Source organism: Nothoprocta perdicaria, unplaced genomic scaffold (genome assembly GCF_003342845.1).
Source record: "Nothoprocta perdicaria isolate Ctin4 unplaced genomic scaffold, notPer1 scaffold_0, whole genome shotgun sequence".
NCBI lineage: Eukaryota > Metazoa > Chordata > Aves > Tinamiformes > Tinamidae > Nothoprocta > Nothoprocta perdicaria.
Genome location: NW_020454092.1, coordinates 6,232,535 through 6,242,532, shown reverse-complemented (window position 1 = coordinate 6,242,532; position 9,998 = coordinate 6,232,535). Strand labels below are relative to the sequence as shown.

General features: G+C 52.7%; 1 protein-coding gene across 1 annotated transcript; it reads left to right on the top strand.

The window, feature by feature from the left end:
- Nucleotides 1–3,235: 3,235 nt before the first annotated feature.
- On the top strand, nucleotides 3,236–9,488 carry IGFBP2 (insulin like growth factor binding protein 2). The gene is made up of 3 exons (XM_026034931.1): nucleotides 3,236–3,448; nucleotides 5,576–5,716; nucleotides 9,178–9,488. The coding sequence occupies exons 1-3, from the start codon at nucleotides 3,317–3,319 to the stop codon at nucleotides 9,343–9,345; spliced, it is 441 nt and encodes a 146-aa protein (XP_025890716.1). The 5' UTR covers nucleotides 3,236–3,316; the 3' UTR covers nucleotides 9,346–9,488.
- The last annotated feature ends 510 nt before the right edge of the window (nucleotides 9,489–9,998 follow it).

Here is a 9,998-nt window from a genome sequence, read left to right as displayed (position 1 = left end):
CTCTCTGCTTCAGGCTGACTTCTTCTGTTCTCACCTCCTTCCCTGCTTGATGGAGCATCCTGTTTGCTGACTTGAGTGAAGGTGGTGAAGAGGAGAAAGCAAATTGGCAGCCCCTGGCTCCTGCYGAGGCAGTAACTGTGACTATACCAAGTTTCGAGTGCTTTCTCCTAAAGAGTTACACAGGGTTTGGAAGAGGAAAAACCTCTCCTGGAGCTCTGGAGTCAGCCCCAGGTGGAGCAGTCGGGCTTAGTAGGAAGGCAAGGGCTCAGATTGCAAAGGCTAGGCCTGCATCAGGGAGCAGAGCTCGCAGCCGGCAGCAGCAAGATCTTTCTGGCCTCTCTTCCAGGTTTTCTCTTGTGATGGTGCCCAAGGAGCCAAGACCAATCCCTGGGTGTGTTCGTACACATGGGCTTGCACGCTTAGCTCCCATCAGTGGTTTTCTTTGGGCTGATCTTTGTTAGCATTGGAAAGCAAGAAAAATGAGCGAAAATATTATCAGAAGCAGGTTTTGTGAATGAATCAGCCGACGAGGCTTACCAGCTTGCCTTGATTTACTAGAGCAATGCTTATTTGGGCAAATGTCTCCATATTTTAGTTGGAGGCAGGAGGGRACAAGAATTGATCAGGAAATGCCCTGCTTTCAGTATGCTGCTTTTCCATCACTTTGTACCATTGGTTTTCTGAATGAAGCAGGGGACGTCTGTGAGAAACTGGCCCAAGTAATGTTGCTGTAGAGCATTTGAAGTGCTGCCCCAGTGCTGTAGGAGGTGGGCATACAATGCTTGTTTTCTCCTAATATGGAGGAGGGACCACCAGGAGAAGGAGGATAAAAGAYATCAAGAGGCTAAGCCTGCTGAAGTGGCCTGCCAGAAGTTGGAGTTGGGCAGACCCTGCCCATCTTTTTCACAGATTTTTTTTGATCCTGTGTGAAGGGCAGACCTTCTCTCTCCTCACTATGTGTTTCTAATTAACAAGGAGACTGATGAATAAATAGAAGGTTCCTGCTCAGAATATTCCTTGCTCAGCCTTATGGTGATGGCTAGACAGCAGTTGCCAGGCAGTGGCCTAGACTTTGAGCTCGCCCATCCGGCTATCAAGCCTGACTATCCAAATTCCTCTCTGGAACCAATATTTGAGGAAAGTCCTAGACTTGGCCACAATGGTTTTGCCCTGTGTTTGCTTTTCAGTTGCTACCTAAGCAGCTAAGAATCCACAAACCAAACACATTTAGCATTGCTGGGAAGTGAGAAGATTCCAACATTGAATCGTGGGCCAAAAACATGAGGAAATGCAAAAGAAGACTGGTTGAATCCATGGAGGATGAGCCCACTGGTGGCCTTGAAATGCTGATCAGATGAGGTCTCCAGCCGCAAAAGTGCCTTAACAGATGATCTATGGAAGGGATGGGAATGATCCCCCAACACGTGTCCCGAAGCACCTGCTCCTGGTTGCAGCTGTGGACTGGCTGCTGAGCTGGGGCAGTGCTTTGGTCCAGCCCACTTGGACCAATCTGTCATCTGTTTGCAGGCAGCCATGCATTTACTGAGTGATTTTAGACAAGGTTCTTTTTGKGTTTTCCCTGTGAGTGAGCCTGCGGTTGTAACACCTGAAAAGAGCTTGGAAAGCTGTGGGGAAAGCTGTGGCAGAAATAAAATGCTTGCTTTGCAGGTTTTCGTTCTGTGCCATGACGGTACAACTACGTCCTGACATAACATCATGGTGCAGCTTCTAACAGAAAGGAAACGTTAAAACCTTTAAGTGTTCTGCATGCTTAGTCTTCCAAGAAGAAATAAAGCTAAAGCATTGCTTGCAGCCATCATGCACAGTCTGATGGTGTTTCTTTATTTTTATGCAAGTGGCTAAGGTCTGGAGTGCTACACAGCTGAATCAGAGTTGACGGAGTGAATCTTGGTTGTGTTTTTGAGTAGCTGGAATGACACCATTTCTCATTTGTATGTTGAAAAAGACTTTGTTTGTCAGCACTGTAGCACCAGAGTGGCCTGGTCTGTCATTTATGTGATTCCTGTCACCCTGCTGAAGAAGTCCCATATAGAGAGGGGTACTTTGCAGTGCGTGGGTTATGGCAGTGAGAAGCGATGTGTGCATGCAGTTGCAGAATCATAATTTGGGTTGCTAAGGATCTCTGGAGGCATTTCTCAAACCCCTGCTCAAAGCAGGGCCAGCCTCCCTGTTAGCTGCAGAGCCAGTGTTTGATGTGGTTATGCAGCTTTCTGTGCAACTTGGCCAGATCAGAGCAGGAGCTCTGCACTGCCAGGCACCGAGGAGGCTCAGCCTTGTCACCTGCTGGGTCTGGCGCAAGCCTCGAGGATTTGAGGTCTCTCCTTGCTGTCACCACAAAGTCCAAAAACACTAGTGTTTGCAGCAGCGACTACCATGTCCTCATTTGATTTCTTACAGAAACAGCACCCAGTGAACTGGGAAAATGCACTAACAGAAGGTGAAGGAGGTTGGAAAGGCTCAATGTTTATCCTTATGTTTTTGAAACTTTGTTTGAAACAGCAGAATTACCTGGGAGACTTCTGGCTTGCAGCAGTGGCAGATTGACCCCAGGACACGTGGAGTTGTCTTGTGGTCAAAAAAAGCAGGCAAATGCAAAAGCAGGTAGGTTGTGCAGTAGAAGTTRAGAGTAATGCACCATATGACAAGCGATGTGAAAGAAGATATGGCAAGGAAGATCACTGAAATGGCAGGATCTTTGAGGGAAATTAGGGCAGTCATAAAACAAGGGCTGGTATTTCTGAAAGCAGTCCTGAGAATTTATTTTAGCACATTAATATTGAGTAAGTATTCCTGGAGATACTCTGGGGGATGATAGATGGATTCAAGGTATTGGTACTAATCACTGTGGTTTTAAGTTTTGGAGATGAAATACACTTGGCATCACTAATCCAACTGGACCTCTGATGGGAAAATTACATTCTTTGGGAAGTAATTTAGAAGGTCAAATAAAAACCAGAAAGAACTTCTCCAGCAGCGCTTTCCCCTGCTCTCTAAACTGTCTTTTACTGCGGTAATAACTCCAGAATGAAAGGATCTATTCTCACCTTCCAGATGAAAGGGCTAATGCAATTTAAAATTTTTGCATGCAAAGATTTTATGGCTTGGTAAGCAGCCGTGCTTGAAAGTGATCCAGGATGGGATAAACACRTGAGAGAGCATTTGGCTCGGTTTGACCCTTTCCTTCTCTCCCTTCTCTCTTGCAGATGGCGGCGATGACCGTTCAGAAGCGATCCTTGCTGAGAACCACGTGGACGGCACCACGGGGATCCTGAGCGGAGCAGGAGGGAGGAAACCCATGAAAACAGGCATGAAGGAGCTGGCAGTTATGAGGGAGAAAGTGAACGAGCAGCAGCGGCAAATGGGCAAAGTCAGCAAGCCCCATCACAACCACGAAGATTCGAAGAAGTCACGGATGTCGACAGGCAGGGTCAGTGGGCAGAGCGCGCGCGAGAGCTGTGTGAGAGTGCAGGGAGTTAATGGAGGCAGCTGCGGCTCGCCTGGGAAATGCTGAATGCGAAAGCCTTTAGTGACATTTGCAACAAATTGTCTTAGAAAAAAAAGAAAAAAAAGAAAAAAAAGAAAAGAAAACGTTTGTTTTGGCCCAAAGCTGGAGCTGAGCGCACCATCTGATGAACTTGAATCTCCTAGTGAGGAGGCATTATTTTCATTGCAGCTCCACTTAAACAAAAAAGCAGAAGGACAGGGGTCCTGCTGGCTCAACACCTACCTCTGCAGCAGGAGTGAGTGTGTCCCCTGCCAAAAGCCTGGCTTTCTCACACTCTTTTTCCCCATGTGTCAGAGACAACCCAAGGGGACTTCTTAGAGACCTCTGCCCGCTGCAGGACAGCCCCAGGCAGAGCCATCTGGGAAGGTCTGTGGTTTGGCATGAGCAGGTAGAGCATCCAGTGTCCTCTGTGTTCCCCTGCCTACCCCATCACTGTGCCCTCCAGTCTGTGGCCATGGTTTCCCTCTAGTGGGCAGCTCGGTCAAGGCAACTGGATGGCACACGAATGAAAAGCTCCATCACAATTCCATAATGCCCATAACGCGTGTCCTTATCAATGAGAGGTGATCTCTGTGGTGGAGAGGGAGAGCAAGGGGACAGAGGGGAACTTTACAGGAGACACCTCAGCTCCTCCAAGGSAAACAGGCAAATCAGATGTTCACTGCCCCTCTAGATGCACTTGCTGTGTCACCCCAGGGCCCTTCCTGCAGTGCTTGGGTCAGGCCGAAGCTAAGTAGCTGCTTGGTGTGTGGGAACATCCAGCTCTATGGCACGGCTCAGTCACCACAGCTTGGAGAGCCCCTGTGCTCCTGCTCYCATGGAAGCGGATGGACACAGAGGGGCAGGCAGACACCAGGTAACGTTAGACTGAATTCAGTCAGGCTGGAAGCCCTGGCTTGAGGATGTGGTGGGCGTTAGAGGAGCAGGAGCAATGCCTTGCTTCTCTGGGTGCTGCTGGTCCCTGGGCCTACCCTGCCACTCCGTGAGATTTCAAGCGTTTCAAGACACACTTCTGGGCCAAAGTCACATCATGAGTCTGGGACAAGGGCTGTGCCCATTGGGACCCTTCTGGTCAGTCCAAATTAGTGGGGAGTGAACCCTACATTACCACCCTACATTACCCTGTGACTTGGACAGTGAGACCCATGGAAGCATCTGTTGGGCTTCCTCAGTGTCTCCAGGGCCTGCAATCTTTGGTTGTGTTATCTCTTGGAAGTGTGAAGATTTGGGTTCATGGCAGATGGGAGAAGGAAATCCTGCTGTGCATTGGGGGTGCAGGTGGCTGTGACCTGAGGGTGTGGGGACACACAGGAGCCCCGGCTCTTTGGGACAGCTTCTCCAGTGCAGAACATTTGGAGTGGGCAAAACCCCCCTGCAGCTGGCCTGCTGTTCCTTCCCTTTTCACTTTTTTGGGGAAAAGCAAAAGTACAGCAACCTGGTACTTGGAAACGTGGAACAGTGGGTAAATTGTAAGSAAAATTGGGCAAAAAATGAAAGTAACTCATAGGCAGAGGCAATGATGTCCTCTACTCCATGAAGTTTCCTGGCACTGTCCCTTATCACGGTCCCTTCATAACCAAGCTGTGCTTTGTACACACTCTATGTGAGAGATGTGTTTGTGGGTGTGAAGAAGTTGTGCGTGTAACAGATGGGATCTGTGTGGGTACGAGTGTGCAGGTAGGTGCGTGGTGTGAAGGTGCTGCACGTGGTGGTGTTAGCAGTATGTGTGGAGGCAGGGTGCAAGTGTGCTCAGTACCAGTGTGTACGTATCTGTGCGTACATCTGTGTTTCCATCTGCATCTAAGGACTTTGAGTGCAGGGACAGAAYGGCAGTAGGATTCTCCCCTCAGCAGCCCCAGCAGAACTAGTGCTAGCAGTAAGGCCTGTGGCAAACCTGTGTCCTGAGGAGCGGGCTTAGCCTCCCCAAGAGGGAAGCGTGTCGGGTGTCCTGTGGTCATCTCTATTGGCATTCCCATTGTATTGACACTGTCTGTGTTCCCATTGCCTTGATGTTTTGTTATTGTTTTCTGCTTTCTTGGCTCTTTTCAGACTCCTTGTCAGCAGGAGCTGGATCAGGTCCTGGAGCGCATCTCCACTATGCGGCTGCCGGACGAGCGAGGCCCCCTGGAACACCTCTACTCCCTGCACATCCCCAACTGTGACAAGCATGGCTTGTACAATCTCAAACAGGCAAGTGGGGGAGCCCCCGGGCCAGCTGCGCCCTGGGCTCAGCACACGTTCCCGCACGCAGAGCTGCAGACACATGAGCAGTTCAGGGCTGGGATAACGTCGCGCGCACAGTGTGAGGCATGAAGTAAACAGCAAATCCCACAGGTGGCAACTGCCACGATGGTGAAATGCTGGATCTGGAGCCGTGGGCTGGCGAGCGGGGATGTGTGCAGGGCGCCCACCCACATGTGATGGTGCACTGGCCGTGGGCAGGGGCACGCGAGGCTCTGTGCGTGCATGGAGAGCTCCAGGGCAAGCCCACGCGTGCTCGCAGCAGCAGGAGACCCTCCTGGCTGTGCACACAGCTTCAGGCAGTGCATGCAGCCTGCCTGGCGGAGCGGCAGGCTCCCCAGGAGCTGCGTGGGGAGGGCACCAAGCTCAGCAATGTGCAGAAACCCTCCCCTGGACATCCCAGCCGGCCCTGGAGCTGGGCTGGGGGAGCTCTGCAGGGCGCAGCGGTGCCACAGATTCCCCTGGAGATGACCCAGTTTGCAGCTCACTTTTCTGCTAGAGAGATGCTTACATGTCCAGGTCCATTTTCTTGAGCTTTGAGCCAAATTGTGTCCTGGCCGGGTCTCGCCACAGTGGAAAAGCAGGGAGGGGCTGAATGCTGGCCAGTCCTGCAGACGAAGCAGAAAGAGCTTCTCCCGGGGTCAGAACGATTTCTAGCAGACTTGACTCATTTTCCTCCACAAACTGAGGCCAGTCCCAGGGGCCCTGGGGGGTTCCTTGCACATGAGGTGGAGTTGGAATGCAGCACCCCTCAGAAGATGATTATGGGCCCCAAAACCACTCAACTGACTCTCCACATAATGTGTGTCTGAGTTCTGWCTTGGCTTTGTTCATGTGAAAACAGCAGGTGTCAGTGACTGAGGCATGGGGAAAAAATGCCTTGTGTCTGCTTCAATGTTTAGCATTTAGCATCTTTCACAAACCCCTCACGTAGAGCCCGATAAGGGCCAGGGAGGGATTTTGTCTGCCAGGCTATTGCGCAGTCCTCCTCTGCAGGGCCAAGGGGTGTCAGAGCAACCTCAGGCTCTTGCAAAACCAGCGCTTTGCAACTCTTCTGCTCAGACACTGTTGTACCTCTGGCAGCACAGGCTGTGAGGAGTTGGCCACCAGGAGGTGCCACCTGCTTCTTCTGTGGGTTCTGCTTCATCTGCTCACCTTGTGTCAYGGGTAGCTGGAGTGCTGGGCACACAGGTTTGCCCTGGCAGACAAACACACCCGTGGGGTGGTGGCCAGTGCCTGGGTTAGTCCTGGCTGCCTAGGAAGCAGTGAGGCCTGCTGATTTCYCCTCTACGAATGATGCTGTTGGTGGAGGCAGACTGCCAGGAGAATGGTTGAAGGGAGAATGAAGCTGTGTGAGAGATGAGGGAAGATACAGAAGGTGGATAACACCCAATGTTGTCACTCAAAAAATTGCTTTGGCAGGTTCTCCCATCTAGCTCAAGGCCTTTACCTTTACTTCAGTCACTGGGGAGTCCTCCCCAGGTGCAGCTTTTCCCACCCCAGGTTTGACCCAGGCACGGGAGCTGCCCGTCTGCCTGGCCCAGAGCACAGGGCAGTTCCATTTCTTACCTTCGTTACCTTGGCAGAAGCTGGTCCTCCACCTACCCTGGTGCTGGTGCAGCGTAACRCTCATTTGGATGATTTCAGTGCAAATTGAACCATTGCATAATGGTGGTTTCATAATGAGGAGAATTAGGAGTATTACTGCATAATTGTTCACTCATTTCAGTCAACTCTTGTCCTTGGTTTTAAGTGCCTGCTGTTTTGCAGATGAGCTCCTTGGCTTCAGGCCCATCATTCAGGAGCTGATGGGAGACTGTGGTGAGCTCTGCATCGCCACGGTGCTCCAACGAGCCCCTCGCTGCCATGTTGGGCTCTTGCAGGCCAGATGCAAGTTATTTGATCAGCCAGGAGATGTGCAGAGGAGGGCCAGGGAGAACTGGGAGCATGGCACAGGCCTCAGGAGAGACGTGMCGTTAGAGAAGGAAGCGGTGAACCTCCTGCTCTGGTTTAAAATTGGAGCATGCCCAGGTTTTCCTGGCATGGGACTGTAGCTCTCAATCGAGTAGCCCAGGAGAGCGGCTTGCTCCTGTGTCCTGCCGCCCTCCCGCCTTCTCCAGTTCACCCCAGTGTTTGGGCACATCTTTCCTAGGGTGTTTTGCCCAATGAAATTTTGCAGCTAGACAAAACTGACTTCTCTCTCCTTGCCATGGAAAGCTCCTCCATCTGTTGCTTTTCTCTCAGCTCTCTTTTCTAAGCACAACAACAAAAAATGCTCTAGTAATTTCTCTTCCCAGCCTATGGAAACCTGGGAGCCAGGGGAAGCACAAGACAACCTTCCTTCTGTGGCAGCACATCCAAGGTGCTGAGGGAGCCTGTGCCAGAGCCAAACGCTACCCTTGGCCTGCAGGGAGTAGTCATGGGGCTGCAGAAAGCACCAGGTGCCACAAAAGAGCCTGTGTCCAGGAGCCAGCTCACGGGAGGCCAAACACCAGCTTGCCCAGTGTTGCCCTGTAGCCGTGAGTGAATGAATGGTACCTGGGTGCAAGGACCCACTCTGACTATGTGTAACTGATCCTGGGGAGGGATTCAAGCATTTCTGTAGTTTGCAAGGCTGAGCCTTTTGGTTTTTGAGAGCTACTCTCACCCTTTGGTCAGGAGCATTGAAAAAGCACACACATGAAGATATAGAAAAAGCACGTGCTATTCTGAGATAAGCTTCCTTCCTTCCTTCTATGTCCCACGTGGACATGGTCCCACCTTCCTTCCTTCCATGTCCCACCATGCCTCACCCTGCAGTGCTCAAGTGCCCCTTCCAGGCACATTGGCCATAGCTGCAGAGAGGCAGAGGGGACCAGAAATGATTTCTCTGTCCTCTCTGCCCTGTCCTGGCCAAGACCAAAGAGAGAGAGCACAAGGCGATGCAGCCCTGATTGTCCTGTCTGCCTCCTGAGAGCTGCAGCACGGGAGACGCACAGGCCAATGGGTCTCTCTAGTCCAGGTTTATGTGCGTGTTTGCCTGACCACAGGTTGGAGTCTGAACACAGTTTTGTCTTCCACAACCCGCCCCCAGCCTATGCTGAGGAGGCTTTTTCCTTCCCCTCTTTTCCTGCGTTTTATCCCCCTGAACAAGCCTGCATTTTGACCTCGGTCCAGCTGCAGGAAATGGCCTGAATTCAGCTTCAGCGAGCGCACGCAGAGCCCCGTGCGCTGGAGTAACCTCTGCCGAARGCGTTGGGCCCTGCTGTAGCTCCAGGGATGGAGGCGAGACCTCATGGAGCAAAGTGCCTGCAGCTCTACCAGGGGGAAAGGGGAACCACAACCCTTAGGTCAAGAAACTCCTCCCAAACCAGGCCAGGCTTTGGGGCGTTGACATCGCCTCCTCACTTGCGCCCTGTCTCTTGGTGCAGTGCAAGATGTCGGTGAACGGGCAGCGCGGCGAGTGCTGGTGCGTGGACCCCATCCACGGGAAGGTGATCCAAGGCGCGCCCACCATCCGCGGGGACCCCGAGTGCCACCTCTTCTACACGGCGCACGAGCAGGAGGACCGGGGAGCACACGCCCTGCGGAGCCAGTAGCCGCGCGCCATCCTGCTGGTGGGAGGCAGCTCGCCGCGGCCCCAGCGCCAGGTTTCCCATGGCTTTCAGCGGGGCTCTTTCCGCTCCGCGGACACTGGGGTTGGCTCCCACACGCTGCCCTCTGGGGAGGGATGGGGAGACGGGAGGGGAAGGGCAGCGGGGGGATTGCCGGGAGACGGGACTGCTTTCCTATAGTCTTTCACCCAATGTAAACCAGAGCACCAGTCTTATTATTATTTTTTTTTTCCTCTCCTCCACCCCATGCCCTGTCCTCCCTGCCAGGTTGCGGCACATCCCAGGTCCTTCCCCTGCCACCACGGCTGGTTGGGACGAGGCTGCCACTACCCTGAGGCTTCCCAAGGGGTGAAACTGCCCCTAATGAGCGGGAGGGAGGAAAGAGAACAAAAACTGACCCTTTCCCCCTCCCTCCCCRCCTTCCCCAAGACCAAAGACTGTAAATACTGTGTCGCCTGCCCCTCGCATCCCACCAGCCCTGCCGCCTTGCCAGGGGCCTTCATCCTGGCGCTGGATGCGCTGTGGGAGGGAGGGAAGGAGGAAAAAGCCTCCCAGGTTTCCCAGCCAGCRCGGTGGCGCCCGCGTCCTCAGAGGCAGCAAGGGCAGGGACGGGACGAGCGGGTCCCCTCCTCCCTGGA

Coding starts and splice junctions, on each gene's coding strand:
- IGFBP2 (XM_026034931.1), top strand. CDS start 3,317: ATGAAAACAGGCATGAAGGAGCTGGCAGTTATGAGGGAGAAAGTGAAC. Junction 3,449..5,575: donor CACGGATGTCGACAGGCAGG/GTCAGTGGGCAG, acceptor GGCTCTTTTCAG/ACTCCTTGTCAGCAGGAGCT. Junction 5,717..9,177: donor GCTTGTACAATCTCAAACAG/GCAAGTGGGGGA, acceptor CTCTTGGTGCAG/TGCAAGATGTCGGTGAACGG.